Source organism: Psittacula echo (assembly GCF_963264785.1).
Source record: "Psittacula echo genome assembly, chromosome: 4".
In the NCBI taxonomy this organism is placed as follows: Eukaryota; Metazoa; Chordata; class Aves; order Psittaciformes; family Psittacidae; genus Psittacula; species Psittacula echo.
In genome coordinates this window covers 18,846,434-18,867,555 of record NC_137738.1, presented here as the reverse complement: position 1 = coordinate 18,867,555, position 21,122 = coordinate 18,846,434, and the positions used below count along the sequence as shown (strand labels likewise).

General features: G+C 42.9%; 1 protein-coding gene across 1 annotated transcript in view; it reads right to left on the bottom strand.

The window, feature by feature from the left end:
- Positions 1 to 505: 505 nt before the first annotated feature.
- The window catches only part of KCNK17 (potassium two pore domain channel subfamily K member 17), a gene marked incomplete at both ends in the record, with an annotated part of 35,053 nt that continues 14,436 nt past the window's right edge, over positions 506 to 21,122 (bottom strand). Inside the window, 4 exons of the mRNA XM_080615760.1 lie at positions 506 to 792; positions 3,122 to 3,290; positions 6,318 to 6,484; positions 14,824 to 14,938. Of these exons, the coding sequence (XP_080471886.1) occupies positions 506 to 792; positions 3,122 to 3,290; positions 6,318 to 6,484; positions 14,824 to 14,938 (738 nt within the window). The remainder of the gene's footprint in view (positions 793 to 3,121; positions 3,291 to 6,317; positions 6,485 to 14,823; positions 14,939 to 21,122) is intronic.

Genomic DNA, 21,122 nt, shown 5'->3' with positions numbered 1-21,122 from the left:
AATTATCAAAAGCATGTTACCACCTTTGGCAAGCACAAGCATATAGGTGATGAAGCACATTTGTAGTGACTGCCAGGTGGCTTTATATAGTACTTTTCAGTAACTCTTTCAGCAACGTTTCCTGCATTAAATGGCACCTGCTTTTCTAGTTGTGGTGTTTGCAAAGTGCTGTACTTACAATTAGGGACTACAAGAACCTTGCATTTAAAGAAGAGGACAACAGCTAGTGTTGCATATGGATGTCAAAGTCTGCTTCATATACTGAGGTGGGAGGTTGGGCAATATCTATTTTTGGCTAAGATTTTGCTAATTCCCATTGGTCATTCTTGGTGGTGCTGCAAATGAAACATTTTGTTGTCATCACTCTACTCAGAAAGAAGCATTTCAAGCTCAATAAGCAAGATTTTACCCCATGTGAATATCAGGGCAGTTCTGTTCCCAAATATCTAAGTGATGCATCTCTGGTGCACTAAAACCTAAGAGACACCAAGGGTACGATTCTTCCCTAGAGTGCTTCTGCAGGAGCTGTGTAGGTGTGAGGTTCATCTGGTCCTTTTGTTTTTGTGTCTTTGTCATTGCAGATCTCCACATCATGAAGTCCTGTTGTACTATTTCTGTTGCCATCCATGAAGTTTTCTACCATGCCCTTGTTGCACTGACAGAAGTCACTGGAGCTCTCTAGAAAGTTGATGCAAAGTTTGATCACCAGTGTTAGCCAGGCCATTCCAAAGAGGATCCACAGAGAGATTACATTCTTGTACCAGCCTGGGTAGGTACGGTCTGGGTTCATCCCTACAAGAGAATCACCCAAAACATTTCTAGATTAGATCAAGAGTGCCTCAAAGGAGACAGATACTACATACAAAGCAAGGACAGTGGAAATATGACCCAGTATTAGTGATTTCTGTATAAAACATGAGTATGCCATCTATTTAGTATGCAAACAGATGATGCAAGCATGTTTCATGAATGTGGCAGCAACAGCCTAGGACCACCTAGGAATTGTAAAGATTACCTTTAAGAAAGAAAAATAAATCCCAGATTACATCTGTGTCAAAGTGAAATTATTCACAATTAAGCACACAGTTTCATTTCCCATTTTCATTTCATCATCACAATATTGTATTAGTATGTAACAGAGGTCCCCTACAGGCAGAGCACTAAGTGGGTTTGTATGTATTTTGTTAAGCCAGGTATAAGTGAGTCTTTAAGAGCAAGAGGAAAGGGGCCTGAGCAGTCCCAAAACCTCCAAGAACAACTAAGCCTTGGAAGACAGCCTGAAATTATGATACCTTTGCCTGGTTGCTCAGTTAGGTACTTTGTGATCCCTTTGGAGCAGAATCATATTTTTGGTTGTGTTTCACAATATTTTGTACAAATAATCTTCTATGTATTAAGTTAGTGTCAGTAGTAATATTAATACAGGCAAAGCAAAGGAATGAGCTCAGCCTTATGAAGTGACTGGGCTGTATCTGTAAAGCTGGCTGGGATACCCTTATAAACACAGGTAAGATACAGAATACAAATCAGTGGCAGCAAAGTCTTTGCATAAGATTTTCCTCTAGTGCTTCTCAGGTATCATTATTTAGTTCTTCTTACCTTTAGAAGGTTTGTCACTTTCTATATACTTACAGCACAGCAGATACTGATACTTTTGAGACAGAATGGAAGGAGTTGACTTCTTTGAGTACCTCCATGAACCTGGAAGCCACTTCCCACACCACATACCAGTGAAAAAGTACACATAGGGCTGGGTTGAAATGGGACATCCGTATAAAAGCTGGTGTTTAGGTATTTATCATCTGTAGGAATATTGTCCTGTCATTACCTGCACAGACTAGCCATTCCCAAATTGTGGTCCATGAACTGTTATTGTCTACAAGATTGTGATAGGTAATAACTGGTCAGCAGAGCCATATTAAACAGCCAATATTTTACAGCCATTTTCTTGGTAATATTATATTTAATAGAATACATATAGTATGTGTTTTCAATATAAAGGGAGCATAAGACATTTTGACATTGTCAGCATGTCTGGGAGCTACCAAATACTTCTGTAGAAACTAGCCTTTGGGCTGACTTTCTACATCAAGGTGAACTTCAACCAGAAAAAGTATTATATTCATCCTTCAAAAAAACACCTTTCACTGATGCTAAATTCAAAGGTTTTAAAATTGCTTGCATCTAAATAATAAATGAAAACAAGAAAGAAGGGCTATCTGGGTCTCTCAAGGAGAATGTTTTATCCACCGAGACTGATAGGTGCAAGACATAAGATGTTTTAGTCTTTTTGTCTCCCAAGGATTCAAGGATACATGTGTTTCTCTAATCAATTTGTTTTTAATGAGAAAGTCTTTATCAGAAAGGTGTGTCCTATGTTTCAGCAAACGCATCGGGAGTAGATCCAAACCCATTTCCTCTGGCAAAGGGTTTTGGCAATTAAAACTAGGCTGTGCCTGGTGCCTGAAAGTCTACACCTAAATGACTTAAGCTGCCTTTTAGAAAGCAGCTGTCCAAAAAAGGGGTTTTGTCAGAGGAAACAGTCACTGTCTGCTGATGGTGATGCAAAGTAACATCTGCTTAAAACTAACCGCCGCTGACACTAGAGCACACCAAGTGCACCATCGGTGACTGTTGCCATGAAAAATGTAGTGCTCCAGTCTGGTGTTACAGTTGTTCAAGGGGCAGATGACCTGAATACCGAAATATTACTCATTGACTAGGAAATTATTTCTTTGAAATTTCAGCAATCATGTCTTCTCCAACCTGTCAAATGCCTACTGCAACACATCATTTACTGTGATTTATCTTTACTGTGAGGGTGGTAAGGCACTGGAACAGGTTGCTCAAAGTGGTGAATGCTCCATCCCTGGAAGTGTTCAAGACCAGGTTGGACAGAGCCTTGGGTGACATGGTCTAGTGTGATGAGTCCCTGCCCATGGCAGGGGGTTGGAACTAGCTGATCTTAAGGTCCTTTCCAAACCCAAACCATTCTATGATTCTGTGATCATCAGGTATGTGGGTTGCTAGTGGTGTAAAACTGCCAAGCTGGGAGCTTCATACCTCACACATGTAGCTTTCATGTTTAGTAGGTGAAAGCAATGAAATGCAAACTACTCACCAACCACATAATCTCCAAATCCTATAGTGCTGAGAGTAATGAAGGAATAATAGAAGCCTTCTTCATAAGACCAGCCTTCTTTGTCAGAGAGCAACAAGGGAGGTAGCAGAAGGAACAATAACAAGCCAGTCACCAGCGCAGAGGTCTTAATCAGCAGGGAAGTTCTTTTCTAGTAAAACAGGGAGATAAAAAGAAAAATAAAGAGAAAAGATGAGATTGTCACAAGAAAAGTGTCAGGGAAAGTCCAGCTCAGTTTCTGGTTGAAGATTATGCTAGACTTCATAAAAACACACAGACATTCATGATGTTCAACCACCCTGATATCTGTTGGAGGGATGGTACAGCCCGGCACAAGCAATCCAGGAGGTTCCTCGATTGTGTGGAAGACAACTTCCTTCTGCAAGTAACAGAGGAGCCGACAAGGAGAGGTGCCATGCTTGACTCGTGCTCACCAACAGGGAAGGGCTTGTTGGAAATGTGACGCTCCAGGGCAGCCTTGGTTGTAGCGATCATGAGATGGTCGAGTTCGAGATCCTCAGGACAGTGAAAAGAGCGTGCAGGAAGCTCACTGCCCTGGACTTCAAGAGAGCAGACTTTGGCCTCTTCAGGAACCTGCTTAGAAAGGTTCCATGGGATACAGCCCTAGAGGGCAGGGGGGACCAAGTCTGTTGGTTGATATTCAAGGATCACCTGTGACAAGCTCAGGAGAGTTGCGTCCTGACTAGAAGGAAGTGCAGCAGGAGGGCCAGGAGACCTCCTTGGATGGATAAGGAGCTACTGAGGAAACTTTGAAGGAAAAAAGAGGCTAATAAAAGGTGGAGCAGGGACAGGCGGCCTGGGAAGAATACAGGGATGTTGTCTGGCAATCTAGGGACCAGGTGAGGAAAGCTAAGGCCCAGTTAGAATTAAACTTGGCTAGGGATGTGAAAGATAACAAGAAGGGATTCTATAGGTACATTGCAAATAAAAGACAGACTAGGGACAAGGTGAGCCGTCTCCAGAAGCTATCAAGAGAACTGGATTTGGAGAAGGCTGAGGCTCTTAATGACTTCTTTGCCTCAGTCTTCAAATGCTCTGACTGAACCACCCAAGTCTTGGAAGGCAGACGCAGGGACTGTGAGAATGAAGACCTTAGGCTCACTGTAGGAGATCTGGTTCGAGACCATCTTAAGAACCTGAACGTACACAAGTCCATGGGGACCTGAGGAAATCCATCTGCGGGTTCTGAAGGAGCTGGCAAATGAAGTTGCTAAGCCACTGGCCATCATATTTGAAAAATCATGGCAGTCAGATGAAGTTCCCAACAACTGGAAGAAGGGAAATATAACCCCCATTTTCAAGAAGGGGAAAATGGATGACCTGGGGAATTACAGACCAGTCAGTTTCACCTCTGTGCCTGGCAAAATCTTGGAGCAGATTCTCCTGGAAGGCATGCTAAGGCACATGAAAAACAACAAGGTGGTTGGTGACAGCCAGCATGGCTTCACTAAGGGGAAATCCTGCCTGACCAATTTGGTGGCCTTCTGTGATGGTGCTACGAAACTGATGGACGGGGTAGAGCAGTTGACGTCATCTACCTGGACTTGTGCAAAGCAGTTGACACTGTCCCACACGACATCCTTGTCTCTAAATTGGAGAGACATCAATTTGATGGGTGGGCCACTCGGTGAATAAAGAACTGGCTGGATGGCTGCATGCAAAGAGTTGTGGTCAATGGCTCAAAGTCCAGCTGGAAACCAGTAATGAGTGGTGTCCCTCAGGGATCAGTGTTGGGACCAGTTTTGTTCAACATCTTTGTCGGTGACATGGACAGTGGGATTGAGTGCGCCCTCAGCAAGTTTGCCGATGACACCAAGCTGTGTGGTTCAGTTGATACGCTGGAGGGAAGGAATGCCATCCAGAGGGACCTTGACACACTTGTGAGGTGGTCAATGCCAAGCGTATGAAGTTTAACCATGCCAAGTGCAAGGTCTTACACCTGAGACGGAGCAGTCCCAGACATAGCTACAGGTTGGTCAGAGAAGAGATCCAGAGCAGCCCTGCGGAGAAGGACTTGGGGGTCTTGATCAATGAGAAACTTAACATGAGCCAGCAGTGTGCGCTTGCAGCCCAGAAAGCCAACCGTATCCTAGGCTGCATCAAAAGGATTGTGACCAGCAGGTCGAAGGAGGTGACCCTGCCCCTCTACTCTGCTCTCGTGAGACCTCACTTGGAGTATTGTGTGCAGTTCTGGTGTCCTCAACATAAAAAGGACATGGAACTGTTGGAACAAGTCCAGAGGAGGGCCACGAGGATGATCAGGGGACTGGAGCACCTCCTGTATGAAGACAGGCTGAGAAAGTTGGGGCTGTTCAGCCTGGAGAAGAGAAGGCTGCGTGGAGACCTCATAGCAGCCTTCCAGTATCTGAAGGGGGCCTACAAGGATGCTGGGGAGGGACTCTTCATCAGGGACTGTAGTGATAGGACAAGGGGTAACAGGTTCAAACTTAAACAGAGGAATTTTAGATTGGACATAAAGAAGTTCTTTACTGTGAGGGTGGTGAGGCACTGGAATGGGTTGCCCAGGGAAGCTGTGAATGCTCCATCCTTGGCAGTGTTCAAGGCCAGGTTGGATGAAGCCTTGGGTGGCATGGTTTAGTGTGAGGTGTCCCTGCCCATGGCAGGGGGGTTGGAACTAGATGATCTTAAGGTCTTTTTCAACCCTAACTATTCTATGATTCTGTTTCACTAGAATAAACAGTGTGGCTCTTCCAGTCAACATGAACTTCGTGAGTTCATATTGACTGAAGTGCATGTGAAGCACATCACCTTCATGAGTCCTAAATTCATGCCAGTTTAAAGCTTATTTCAGAAATGTTCCCATATAACTTACATGTGCACTTCTAACTACAACTGATGATAAACAGATATTCTGGTCTATTGCATGGCTCTAGGGCTCTGGCACTTCTGTTCCTGTATGGGAAGCCATTCATCATAGAAGTTCCCTCAATTAATAAACAACCTTATCTAACACCTCATAGGGCTGTCATAAACTAAATTTATCTGCTTCCAGTTATTCCTGAGTATTACTGCCTTTTTGGCCAAATAGGTAGGCAGCTGTCCTTGTTAGTCACAGAATCCCAAATACCAGACAATGCCCTTTCTTTTTTTTCTTTCCTGAACCTGAGGGTGAGGCATACCTATCCATATTGCTTACCTGCAAATGAAATGCCTCTTCTAGGCGATGGGCACAATGCTGAACCCCCAACAGCATCAGCTGCCCAATTTCATTCAGGAGTACAAGATTCAAGGGGATCCCAAAGAGTGCAAATAAGATGCAGAAGATTCGACCAGCCGCAGTGCTGGGACTCAGGTTCCCATAGCCTAAGCAGGAAAGAAATGAGGTGTTAAAGCTAAAATATTCTCTGCTTGCCCTTCTCCGACAGAAGGGTGAACCTCTGTCTTCTACAAAAGTTAGAGGAGAAGGTCACTGCTCCAAAAAGGACCTTTTTTGTAAATAACTAAGTTACATCTATTGTTTGCCATATCCTATTGCAGGTTGGAAAATAACATTTCTTTCCCTGCCAATTTTGCTTAGTTCCTTTCCCATTTACCAGTCAATTTCCTCTTCCCTATCCACTGTCCTGGCTGGGGTCCGACGTAAATGCAAAACTTCCATTTAGTTCAGTTTTCGTAAGCATTGTTGGCATAGGGTTTGCTGGTAAATGACCCTATGTGGCTGTCAGATGGTCTCTGAATCACAACAATAATGTTTTAATTATAACAACCACCTTTTTCTACCTTTGTCCCACCAAATTAATGAACTTAACGCTGCCTCCTTGTTTATACTCCTCTTTTGTGCCACAAGTATCAAACACACCTTAAGCTTAAATTGTCAAAATGTTTCCCTAGAGTCAGTAAACCCAGATAAATTATATTTAATCTGAGTAAAACACTTTGGTTTCAGATCTATAGAAAGACAGAAAAAGAAATGCTTGAAATGTTGCCCTTTTTCTCCTAATCATATGAACTGGCCTAATAAAGGTACTGTCCTGCCATCACAGCCTTACTTGTATCCTTAGACCATTATACCCTCAACATCACTGCAGCGATATTTATCTTTGCTCCCCATATCTTCTTTTAAAAATGTCCTGTAAATTGCAGACTTGCACTTTCATAATTTCAAGTGGTTTATACCACCAGAAAATCAGGTTCAATTTTGGTCTATTTCACAGGACACTTTTTAAGACAGGGAAAGGGCTAGCACATGACAAGCATTTCAACAGAAACTTATCCAAAGCCTACGTCCTTGACTGCATTTCAAAATCACCTCTACTCACTAGAGGTTTGTGTATGTCCATATACAAGGCTGACAATCTGTCAGAGTTTACTTTTTCACCACACATAATCTATCTCCTCCCAGCGACACCCAGCTCTTGGTTCAGTGCAAGCACAGAGGTGCTCCCGCCACTGATGCCTTCCTACCATGCTTGTAGGTGGTGTGGCCTTAGGGCAAATGAGCAACCCCCAGGAGGGAGAGGTCTGAGGGCTGGGCTTCTTACAGTAGATAACTGAGTTTGCAAACATCTGTGGTTCATTAGATGGAGTCCCATTCCTTCACTAACCTCTGTCTCACGCCAGTTGCAGTAAGTCACTAGTTTATCACTTATAGAATAGTGAGTATGAGCTTATGACATCTATATGTTCTGTGCCAAGTTTTGTGCTGACAGAATTTCTCCCTATGGACAATTCTGCAAACATTTAATTGTGCACATGCATCATCAAACTACCTCCAGAAAAGGTCTGGCAGCAAACTGTTTCACAGTATGTATGGCGGCTGTTTTTTCATCTCATGCCTACCCCACAAATTCAAAATTTTACTATCTGGAGGACTTTCCCTCCAATAACTTTACACTTGAATGATTTGTGAGCCCATGGATTTAATGTAAATGACAACACATAATATACATCCAAAGCGATGCCCCTAGCAGCCTGTCCCAAGAGGGGGCAGAGCATCCTCTGGAAAAAATGGGATGCTATTACGTAACTAGAGATTGTTTTGAAACACTTTGTTTGTGTCAAACAAAGGGGCTAAATTAAGACTGTACAGCAGCTTTTATTCCAGTGCCATGTTCTTCACTTATGAGCAGCTTCGTGATATTTACGCACTTTTCTTCTCCTCATGTGGAATTGTTGACTTCTGTCAGCTTTCACTATTTCTAGGCTAGCAGGTGTGATAAATGAAAGGCACAGATCATAGAACTGTTTGGGTTGCAAGGGACCTTAAACATCATCTGGTTCCAGCCTCCCTGACATAAGCACAGTCCACCAGACAAGATTGCTCAAAACCCCATCCATGTACATGCAGGCAAGTACGTCTGGTAGGTGAACCTATCTAAATGAATTTAAGAGATATGTGCCTGGTGTGATCTGTTTCACACTGGCTGTGCCATATTTCAGTGGATTAATTCCAGCCTTTCTCTTTTATGGAATGAAGGTGTTTTGCAGGCTGCTCGGGACTCAGAAGAAAGAGGTGGGGGGCATTTACTGTGAGGCTGGATCCCAAATGTGAGTCACATACATTTACAGCTGCTATCCTTCCCCTATCTTCTATATCTAATTTAAAAAGACTGTGTAATGGCTCAGGCAGTTCATTCTACACACAGCTTTCCAGGTTATTTTTGGAGAAAAACATCAGATAAGAGAGGAAGAAAGGTCCATAATCTCAGGTCACTGTGTGAAGCACAGCAGCCTTCAGGATTTTAAGGACCCTGCACAGTGCTAACTGGAGAGCATCTAGGGTCAAGCTGTACATTACATCTATTTTAGAGCAGCAAATTCAGTGATGTAAGAAGGTCTAATATGCACAGTAAGCCCAGCACACCATGTGCAAAGCAGATATGGTGTTTGATTTGTTTGGCTTCATTTCCCCTTGGGCTTAGTAGCTCAAGACAATTTCCTGAAGACTCGGTGAGCAGTTGCTGTAAATATGGCAAAAAGCCACGTTCCACTAGCTTTTTACACAGGCTACAAAGTTTGGTCAAACAGCACAGGAGACTTTAGATCATGCAAAACAGTCAGCAATTTACATCTGACTGATGACACTCCCTTGATTTTGGACAAATAGATATCAACCTAGTTTTATATAAACCTCAAATGTTATAAAACTCAAGCAGAAATGGGTAAATGGGACTTACCCTCTCCAATAAATAGAATGAGGGTAATCAGTGTCTTATACCATTGTGTTCTATGAACTTGGTTCAGATGTAATGCAAAGATTAAAGCTACACTGGTAGGTGTGTCACATCCCTCTGAGTCTGCTACTGGGATGTCACCTAGTACATGCCTGCACCAAGAGACACAGAGAGATGCTCACCAAAAACTTAATAGAGGTCAAAGTGTAAGCATTTTTACTGAAGAAGCTGGAGTAAATGCTTGTATAGCTCCTAATTTTGAAAAAAAGTGCAAAGTAATTTAATCTTCCTCAGAAGCAACAAGAGTGGTTTATTTCTAAATGTTCATATTTATTTCTAGATGTTTTACCTCGTGTGCTGTTACACGTATTAAGTCTTTTCCTGCTTGCCCATTATATTCCTAGGCATAAGAGATTCAGAGGCTGTGCTAAGAGAAGGAGATTAATGTGTGATTAATGGATTATTAGTAAAAGGTCTCTTCATTTGCAAGGTAGTATCCTTCTTGCAGTGGCCCCCAGCTCAGCAGATGCAACTGTGACTTCCTGCTACCCACAATGGGAGGTTTGTTTGGCTCCTGTTCTGACTGCCCAGATGCAAGAGTATTTTAAGCAAAAAGTGCTTAGAATGAAGAAATTGTTTTTCACAGGCTAAGAACCATCTGAAAATTCACCAAATAATTTCAGTTGTGGAAAAAAACAGAATTAGATTTACAAAAACCTGGAGGAAGCATCACTTTTCTAACCAGTACGTTTTTTGATGGTTTAAGCATCCAAGCACATTTTTGGGGAGATTTTGATGAACTATTTCTCATACCTGTCAGCTGGACACAGCCATTGAGCTCAAAACACATCTTATGGGAAGTCACACTTGTTTCCAATTCATCATCCATGGAGGGTGACTTTGCTGAGGCCTCACAGTTGTTCTACACAGAAACAGGACTCTGAAACCCCAAACAGCCCCAGTATTTGTACTGGCATCTCAGTTTTATGATTAGAACCAACAAAAATAACCCAGTTTATTTTAAAAGCAGTGGTAGCAGAATCTCAGGAACTGTGTCATATATGGGGAAGCTCATTGGTACCCTGGCAGGTTGATCCAGGGTTTGTGTGGGAGGTAGCCATTGCTATTAATTTTAGCTGGTGCAGTGATGAAGTAGAGACCAATAGCTAACACTGTTAGGCTGAAAACACACATTTGAGCAGAGTTATTTAACAGTTTTAGCCCTATGATATTCCAGGCAACAGCGAAATTTGGTTGCACACTCCTGTGAGTGAAAGGCCAGAAAACTGCTTGGGATGAGTACTGCAGTCTTCTATTTGTCACATTTGTACTGTGTATACACTGGAAGCTGTAGAATTAGTCTCAAGAGGATGAGGTGGCAGGAAAGCAGACCAAATTCACCAGTGCTAAGGAGACAGCTTAGAGGATGTTGCTGATAGTGTTATCCCCACATCCATTAGTAACCTCTCACGGACCATTGTGCCACTTCCCACTTGGGCAAGGCTGTAAAGCATCTCTGCCAGCTGCCACAAGGCAGGGAAGAGATCAAACACATCAAAGGTGTGGGGCTCTTCAGCAGAAAACTCCCATCCACAAACCTGAGGTTCATGGCAGATTTAAAAGCAGTTGTAGGCTGTTATTGCATGAATTAACTACTTTGAGAGATCAAGTTGCTTTAACTGGATTTCCCAGTGGATTGCCAGCCAGCAATAGGCAGAAGCCTGGGTGTTTCTTAGTTGCTCCATCCCATGCTAGGCAGCACTACAGAGAGTCAAGTCTTAGAGAAACTCTTGCTGGCCCAAAGCCCTGCATTGCCAGGACTTTACAACCCTAAAGTAGCTGTTGGTTTTTTTCCCTCATGGGAATCATCTGTGGCAACATGTCTGTGACAATGTACTAAGTACCACCTCTCACTCTATAGACAGCTCCTTGCCTCTTTGCTACCCTCAATCCTTTGGGGGATTATTGTCAGGAGCTATGATACTGTGTTAACCAGAGAAGGAAAGGATGGAAATAAGGTCTTCCAGTTCATTTCTTCACTATAAGATAGTTTACTTGTCTAATATTGTGTTTAAAAAAGGGTCTTTGAAATTCATACAAATGAACTTTGCTAAGTATCAGGGAGCAGTAAGGCAGCACTAAGTAATGACATCCACCCACCCAAGATAGAGGGGAATGTTCAGGCTAGAGAGGACAATACTTTTTCTTCTACTCTTAGGTTAGGACAGACAACCTCAGTCTCATCACAGATCCTTTCCCTAGCACCTTCTCTGAAAATACACCACCCTGTAGTCATTTGATTTCAGGAACTTTCATCTTGCGACCCACTCTGAACTTGCTTTGACATTTGCCCTGTTAGTCCAAACTAACTAGGAGGAGAGTAAACACAGAAAGGAAAGACTTTGTGTTGGAAGGGATAAAGATGTCTCAGAGAGAAAAGAGACAGAAAATAAGCTTTTCTTTAATCATGTTTAATACTACAGCTCTAAGGGAACTCTGAGAATGATTCTTCATGGCATTGAAGAGAGGGTTCCTATGGAAACATCTGCAGAAAAAGAGATAACATACAAGATCTGGGATGTCATGTAAAATACAGCATTAAAGAAAGCACAGAAACACAACAACGGGGAGAAGGAATCAGCAGAAGGCCAGGGCTGCCCAATCACATGATCAAAAGTTAAAAATGCAGCTCTATTCAAATTATGAGACTGGGCAGAAAACTACACAGGCTTTGGGGTACTTCCTTAAACAGCGGATTTTGGTTCATACATGTCTGTTCTTTAAACCTTTGGGATTAGGGTACCAAGTGTGCCCAGCCTTCAGGTTAAAACCTCGGTTTTTAAGCAAAATTTATGTACTGCTTTTAATCACAAGTGGAAATAGATGATGCTCTCATTTAAATGGAAGAAGGGTACAGCACAGAAGATGCTGCAAGATGAGACATGGGGTTCAAACTGTCAGTAGGAAAAGAAGCTAATATCCCTCAGTTGGTGTTAATTGCTAAAGTAGCTAACATCCCCTTCCATATCCCAGTGAAACTGTGCTCTGTTAGGAACTGGAGAAACACACCAAGCCTTCTGAAGGGGGTTAAAGCACCTAAAGCAGAAAACAGAAGCTGACAGAGCAGAAAGGGCATCTCAAAGGGAAGTGATGAAGGTAAAAGCGATAATGGCTTTGGCATTGCTGTTTGAGAAAACTAAGGAAAAAAAAGCTGACGCAAAAGCCACAAAGATCATGTGCATCATGTAAGAGGCCAGCAAGACACAGATAGCATTAGTTGCAGAGACAGAATGTTGAAGAGACAAACAGGAGAAAGGACTTGCAACTGCCTGAACACATGGAGTAGAGTCCACCCAGATTCTTCAACAAAACCTTAAGTACCCTTAAGTTCCTGAGACACTTTTCTCCATTATCATTTTTACTCAGTCCTTTCTGAACTCATTTGTCAGAATGCCTTTTTAACTCCTATACATTAATCTTGAGAAGTGTGACCTGCTTTCAATGGTCTCATACTTACATACTGGACTAAGCTCTTCCTTGCCACATAAGGACACAAAAACCTCAACAAACCTTTCTCAAACTCTCTCAGCTATGTCATTTACCCAATAGCCATGCCTTTTACATGAAGCTTCATATTGTGAATCACTCCTCTGAACTTTGAGCTCCTGGTTAAGGACCTTTTCTCTTTACTTGACATACATCATCAGTTATCCTTCCTCAGCCATCCAGTGATGTCTGGGTCAAGGAGGCTGCACCAAGTTCTCAAGAACTTGCAAAAAGCAAGAGTATGGGTAACAGACTCAAGGTGAGGCTCTGTGAGGTCATCTCTATTTTCCTCTTCAACATACTGTTATTGACATAGTGTAGAGACACTAACCTGTATCCATTTAGCAATTTCACTTGAAAAAGCAAGATCTGGGACCCAATTGTCTGATGTTCATTTCATAGAGGAGACTTGTACATCATTCTCAAGTCCACAATCAAACAATCATGAACAAGTCCCTAGAGTCACAATATCAGCTTTAAAGCCATGATATAGAGAGCTGTAATATTTGTTTCTTTTTATTTGCCTCTCCTATCAAGTCAGTCATTGTCATCCCCCAGCTATCAGGGTATGGAGTTTATTTAAAGAAATTAAGAAGGAGCAACTTAGCCTTTCATGGAGCAACACCCAGAAATGTTTAGTCTAGATCTCTGCCAACATCACAAAACCCTCTGGTATTGTAAGATGATAAATTTGATTCTTCCCAAATGTCGCTAACTTAAATCTGTTGTGGAAAGCAGAGTTACTTTGACAGCTTAGATACTGAAGGGTTAACTTACTGAAACATGCAGAGCAGCTCTGAGCAGATGCTGCTTTGTACTGAAGGCTGGAAGCAAAAGGCCAGGCTCTAAACTGGAAACCCACAGCCAGTGTAGCCTTGGCTAATGAGCCTCCACTGCCATCATCTGGTACAACCCGTATCTGGTAGTACAACACATCAAACGCTTCCCAGCCAGAACAATACGTGTGCAAAAGAGCAGAGCAGAAAGCTGCACCGAGTCAAAGGAAGGTACCACACCCTCTGCCCCCAGCAAAAAAAACCCCTCTCTCTGACCTCTTGTCTGGAGGCTTAATGTTCTGAAGTCAATGTATATTCAACAACGATAAGAGAAATCCAAAGAATGCTCCACGTGGGTGCTCAGAGAAAATTCTTCATCTAAAACTGTACTTGAAATTGAAGAGATCTGACAGATTCAACAAGAATCAGGAAAGTTTTTGATATCCAACAACCATCTCTCCACATTCTCCCCCCCCCACCCACCCCCCCCCCCCGGTTTTTATAATACTGAGCCATGCAGTAAGAAAAAGATGTCAGGTCAAGTTATTAATGGTTTTGGGGACTGGGGACATGCAGTGACAATAATTAATAGCATCTGTTTTAAGTAACAGCATACTTAAATACACCTTATTGTTTCCATTCTCTCCCCACCACTTATTTCCACCATTTCTTCAAGGCTTTGCATTACTCATTTGCTGAAACCTGATTCAGCTGTTTTATTTATCTAGCTTTTTGACTTTCACCTAAACAAGCAGGTCTTCATCCAAAACAAGTAGTAATAAGAAAGAATAATTTATACATACAGCCTCCAAGGATTTAACAGCCAGTATCAAGAGTTTTTCAAAGTCATTCCCTCTCCCTGTGACAGGAAAGGCTCATTGCAATGCACAATTCACCTTAAAACTCTCAGAGAGCACTACGCTTGGGAAAGCACAGGCAGTGCAGCACTGTGAAGTTCAGGCCCCGAAAGCTGTGTAACTTAGTAGGGATATGTGCCAAGCAACTAATCCCTGTATCTAGTTAGAGATCACTACTGCCCTTGCACTGACAAAGCTTTTCTGGGGCTAGGTTTATGGGTGCTTACCTACTCTATGATCTATCGAGCTACATGAGGCCCCACAGGACCAGATCAGCATCTGATAGTACACATCCTCATTCCCACTCCCATCCCACCTATAAGGCAGCCCTGCATGCAGCAAACTCTTACCAATGGTTGTTATTGCAGAGATGGAGAAGAAGAAAGACCCACTGAAGTCCCACCTGCCCAGGCTAGTGGTGTTTCCCTGGAGGGTTATGCCACTCTTGTAGGCTTGGACAATATCCTGCAAAGAGAAATACATGAGATCTCACAAGCCCCCTTATAGCAAGTTTGCATGACTGGCATTTCCAGCGCTGGCTGGTAAAGTTGCAAAGAGCGGCTACTTCCAACTCTGTTGTTTCCCTTTTAATAGGGGATATCCTGGACCTTAGAGACCAAAGAACTGAGAGGTCAGAAAAGCTGAAAGCCAGCATATTGTTTCTAAGGAAAGGGCACTAGGCATTTACAGTGTAAGAAAAAGTTGTACATGCAGATGGTAGGTCATATAAGTAAGTGTGGAAGATATGGGAGGGCAAGAGCTACTTAGAGAAAGGTTGGCCAGTTAGTTCTGAGAACTACCTTATGACATACTCATTAGGAAAAGAAAGCATTCCCAGATGGGATATTCTCAAGGCAGAAGTCCCAGAACAGCAAATACACATGCATATGTAAATTATACAGATCCCTTGTCTACACTGAGGTATATGTATACGGCATGAGGTAGGAGATGGGGACTACACAGGATGGCCTGTCTACTAGTATTGAGGATTATGTCCCCACATCAGGGATATAAATATGAATAAATGGATTATATTAGCATGAGCTGGCAGTGTGTGCTCGCAGCCCAGAAAGCCAACCGTATCCTGGGCTGCATCAAAAGGAGCACAACCAGCAGGTCGAAGGAGGTGACCCTGCCCCTCTACTCTGCTCTCCTGAGACCTCACTTGGAGTATTGTGTGCAGTTCTGGTGTCCTCAACATAAAAAGGACATGGAACTGTTGGAACAAGTCCAGAGGAGGGCCACGAGGATGATCAGGGGACTGGAGCACCTCCTGTATGAAGACAGGCTGAGAAAGTTGGGGCTGTTCAGCCTGGAGAAGAGAAGGCTGCGTGGAGACCTCATAGCAGCCTTCCAGTATCTGAAGGGGGCCTACAAGGATGCTGGGGAGGGACTCTTCATCAGGGACTGTAGTGACAGGAGAAGGGTTAATGGGTTCAAACTTAAACAGGGGAAGTTTAGATTGGATATAAGGAAAGAAATTCTTTACTGAGAGGGTGATGAGGCACTGGGATGGGTTGCCCACGGAGGCTGTGAATGCTCCATCCTCGGCGGTGTTCAAGGCCAGGTTGGATGAGGCCTTGGGTGACATGGTTTAGTGTGGGGTGTCCCTGCCCATGGCAGGGGGGTTGGAACTAGATGATCTTCAGGTCCTTTCCAACCCTAAGGGTTCTATGGTTCTATGATTCTATGTCCAATTCTGTTGAATCTACCTGGGAAAGATTCAGAATTCACTATGCTGAAATGTGCAGTTGTGCCAAAATAAGATATCAATTGTTGTAACAGTGCCCACTACCTGACTATACCTTCTCATGCCAATAAAGTTAATGATACTGAATTGAGTTGTATTCAAAACAGCATTAATCACAGCATGTACACTAAACATTTCACTGACGAACAATCCGTGAGAGTTGATTATCCTGGAATGTAAATTGTAGCCAAGAATACATAAAATTCATCACCTCTGGGCAAGATATGCGGATATCAAATAATGCTTACCTTATCCTAACAATAAGGCTGCTGATGAAGCTATCACCATTGATAAAGGAATTGCTGTCAGGTTAGATTTGCACCAGTTGCAGGATTTACAAAGTCATAGTTTGTATATCCATCAAAAGCAAACCAACACTTCAGGCCTCCAAAGCACAGAAACTGTGTCCCATTTTGCTGATGCAACAGACTGTAAGTTACTAATTTTATATGAGGCTGAGAATTAAAATCTGTTTCCAGAGACCCAGGCGGCACCTTAACTACAAGGACCAGTATCTCTTTTCTCCAGACCTACTAGTTCTCACATTACAAGCAAGGAGCAGCTCAGAGATCAATGCATTTATTCAAGTAAGAAATGCTGTTTAATAGTCGCATTCTCAGAAATGTCTTTGTTTACTCATAACTCAAAGCAATTTAAACCATTCAGGGTCACCTTACAATCTATTAAAGCCTAACAACATGCTTTTCTGTGCACAAGATAGAGCAGAGAGACTTTGCTCTGAAAAGGGCTAAGGGCCAGATGCTGTATTACAGCTTGCTTTCTTCTGTGAATTGTTGCTGTAACTTGTGTGGGGCAACTGACAGGAAGAATGAGTATGCAGCATAAGTGACATGAAAGAATCAAACTTGCCCCTGCCTCCTCCCACCTGAAAAAAAAAAAAGTTAGAAAGGCTGTATCAGGAAGTGTGACTTTTTTTTATATAGTTGTGTTTAATTCCCCCTTCCAACCCCACTTCTTACAGGCCAAGTGTAAGAAGTGCTACAGCCAATTGCCTAGTCAGGAATCACAGTCTCCATAAATATAAAAACTCCCTAACTAAACCATGTCAAAGGAGACACTGGAAATTTATACAGATGACCTTTATCTTTTCTCCTCCAGAAACTAGGGGTTAAGTTTGAAAATAAAAAGCTTGTTATTTCTCTCAAACTTTCCTTCTGTAGCCTGTGATCTCCACTCTTCTAAGTGGTTAGTCTTGAACATGCAGCTGCTGGAACAGCAATAGCCCAGCTCTCATCATCTTGATCAGGGAGACTGATGCACACATATAGCATGTCCATTCTTGCGCTTGATGTCCTGCTGATACAAGCTCAGTGGTTGACAATATTACATACACATCAAGCTTTTAAAGCCAGAAATACTTAAACCCCAGAGGACTGTAAGAAACTGTAGCTGAACGGGCTAAAAGAAATGGAAATTTCTTCATGCAGAAAGGGGAAATAAGCAGCCTGTACAAGACATCATGTGAGAAGCAAGCAGCAGCAACCAGGTCATTAAATTTCACATCATTTTACACTTCAGTTCTGCGTGGTTTAGGACCAAGAGACTGCTCAGTTATAAGCATCCATGTCAGCTTTGCAGTGGTTTCTAACAGCACAGCATCTCAGAGTCCTTGTCTCAACTTTCCCTGAGGTGATGCAACAGCCAAGAAGTACAGCATTTGTCTTAAGAATCTGTGGGTAGGCTAAAGCAGTAGCACTAAATGCTGTGATGATCCTGCACTGATCTCAATGAGAAGGAAGGTATTGTTACTCATTGGCAAAGAGCAAGCACTGAGCTTGCAGCATGCCAGCTGTTTCCTCTGTCTGGGATTGAAGCACTTATAGCATGTTTGCAGCAGGTTTTCAAGAGCCTTCTGAAGTAAGCCTTGTTAAATCTTGTAATCAAACATCCAGATAACACCATTAACTACTGGGCTCACGGGCACCTGGCAAAGCCCCTTTCGGGGAACACTGCATACTCATGCAAATCAAAGACACTTGAATAAACAGACACTCCCAGGAGAAACACAAGTTCATTCACTGTTAGAATGAAAATGCTACTGTGACATCCTTAAAGAGGAGGATTCATAGAGGGGAGAGATAAAAACTGAAACCTGGTATCCTTAAGTAAAAAAAGGTTTTATTATAATATCTAGAACCAACCTTTGACACAGCAACAATGATGATGGAAAATTAAAGATTGATTTTTCCTAGAACAGTAGGACTAGTGAAGCTTGCCTTTCTACAGATGTGCTCATAGAGGTGGATTCATGAAAGAGAAATCCATATAAAGCTATTAATACACAGAAATTACTTCTGGCACAGGAAGTCCTTGGATTACAAAGGCTGAGTGAGCATTCAGGAAGATATCAGTGTATACTTGCCTTAATTTAATATTTTCCTCTAGACTTCTCCTTTTGGCTAGTGGTCTTTTTCATAGAAGAATTAAAAGTGGTTTATAAAAGAACACAGGAGAAAGCAGCTAATAAACACTAACAAAACAGATGAATTATCCCTGCTTTTCCCATTGAAGAGGCACTGATAGGTCTCCACTGCTTATTTTCAGAAAACACTTGAAGTATATTTTGGGCTGTGGATTCAAGATTCACTAAAGAGGAACTAAATCATACACACTGTTACACCTGCCTGGTTCCCTTAGCATGCCTTTTTGAGAACCAGAGACTTATGTTTTGCTTTACACCTATTTTGAGGTGAAATCCTAAGGATTATCCTTTTTCTCTTAATTAGGCTAGTAATTTATACAGTGTCTTCTTATAGAATTCAGTTCCCTCTTGACATTTAAGAGTTACGTCTTTTTCTTCCCTAGGTTTATTCTAGAGGAGTCACTCTGTCTTTCAGCCATAACCCTGAGTCTCTATCATGTACCACGTTGTCCTGGTTTCAGCAGTAGCAGTAATTTTTCTCCTTAGTAGCTGGTGCAGTGCTGTGGTTTTGACTTTCAGCCTGGGAACAGCGCTGATAACACCGATGGTTTTAGTTGTTGCTAAGTAATGTTTACTCCGACCAAGGACTTTGTGCGTCTCATGCTCTGCCAGGGAGGAGGGGAAGCTGGGAGGAAGCAGAGACAAGACACCGGACCCAAACTAACCAAAGGGGTATTCCATACCACAGCACGTCATGCCCAGTATAAACTGGGGGCAGTTACCCAGAAGGGCTAGATCTCTGCTCAGGTCGGGCTGGGTATTGGTTGGCAGGTGGTGAGCGGTTGTATTCTCTTCCCTTGTTATTTCCCTTATCATTATTATTATTGGTGGTAGCAGTAGTGGTTTGTGTTATACCTTAGTTACTGGACTGTTCTTATTTCAACCTGTGGGAGTTACATTCTTTCGATTCTCCTCCCCATTCCTCTGGGAGCAGGGGGACAAAGAAAGGGGGGAGCGAGCAAGCGGCTGTGTGGTTCTGAGCTGTGGGCTTAAACCAAAATAGTTCTTTGTGGTGCCCAACATAGGGCACGAAGGGTTGAGATAACGACAGATCTGACCAGAGTGTGTCTAGTTGTATATGCGAAAAGCATTCATTGGTTTGGATCAATAGTTACTCGTCACAATGCTGACTTACTGTTTCTCAAAGTTGTTGCTCTTGATTTCAGAGTTTCAGCATGTTGTACCTTACTTACAGCCAGTATTTGCTATTTTAGTGCTTATTGGCTGGGGGGCCTGGGCTAAGGTTCTTGTTTCACTGTACTCTGTGGTAATGACTTGTAATACAATAGACTCATTGATCATGAAACTGATCTGGCTTGTGTTCCCAGTGTGCTCATCACTTTTATACTTTGGGAGGTGTATAATGGAAGTGTTTAGCAATTACATGTCTTTTTTTCCCTCCTCGGGTGGTCAACCTATGAAGGAGACATTCACTTACACCCCCAGCTCCCCCACCAGACTATTTACAGCACCATTTAAGAGTTCTGAAGGTTTTGAATAGCATTTGGATATCCTTGAGACCTGCCTGCTGATTGTGATGGGGATCACCATGTTGGTACACATACAGAGTGTTTTACCCACAACCATTTCTTCTGATCTCAAAGGTCAAGCAGAGTCAGGTTTGGGTCTTGTCTAGGGTTAGACGATGATATAGGAGGACCAAGAGATTTTCCCCGAGGCTGGACAGTCATGAGTGGAAGGGTGTGTGCGATGGTATGAGTATGGGCAAGTATCTAGGCCAGTGGGCCCCTCCAGTGCTTTGGAACTTTACCACTGAACAAGTGCAAAATCCAGAAAAACTAGTAAAACACTTAAGCAAGGTGTGTTGTCATCCTGGTCATACCAGAGAGGGACAAATCATAGCAATGGGCTTGGCCTACGCCTGCATAGCACTGTTCAACACTATTCAGCACCTTCAAAGGGAAAAAGTTGTCTCTGGATCTGATGGCAAAGCGACAGACAACTTAGCTACTCCAACTCCAAGTACAGCAGCTACACCAACCCTAGTGACAAGTACAGCAGCTACTCAAACTCTGACTACAACAGATAACGCAGCTACTCCAAGTACAGCGGCTACACCAACCCCAGTGACAAGTACAGCAGCTACCCAAACCCCAACAGCAACAGACAGCACAGCTGCTGGTGCTACTCAAACCACAAGCACAGCAGCTGCAGCAACCCTGAGAACAGATACTGCAGCCACTCCAACCCTAGTGACAGACACTGCAGCTATTCCAACCCTAGTGGCAGACACTGCATCGACTCCAACCACAGGGATAGTCACTGCAGCTAAACCAAAGGGCCATTTCATGCCAATAGTGGTTGCCCCTGTACACAAGGGGAAAAGCAAACAAGAGGCACAAAAAGCAACCCATACAGTGAAGAAAGATGAAGAACCAATGCACTTACTACACGTGACAGCATCCGAACAAGAATTATTATTATGTGGATCAGAG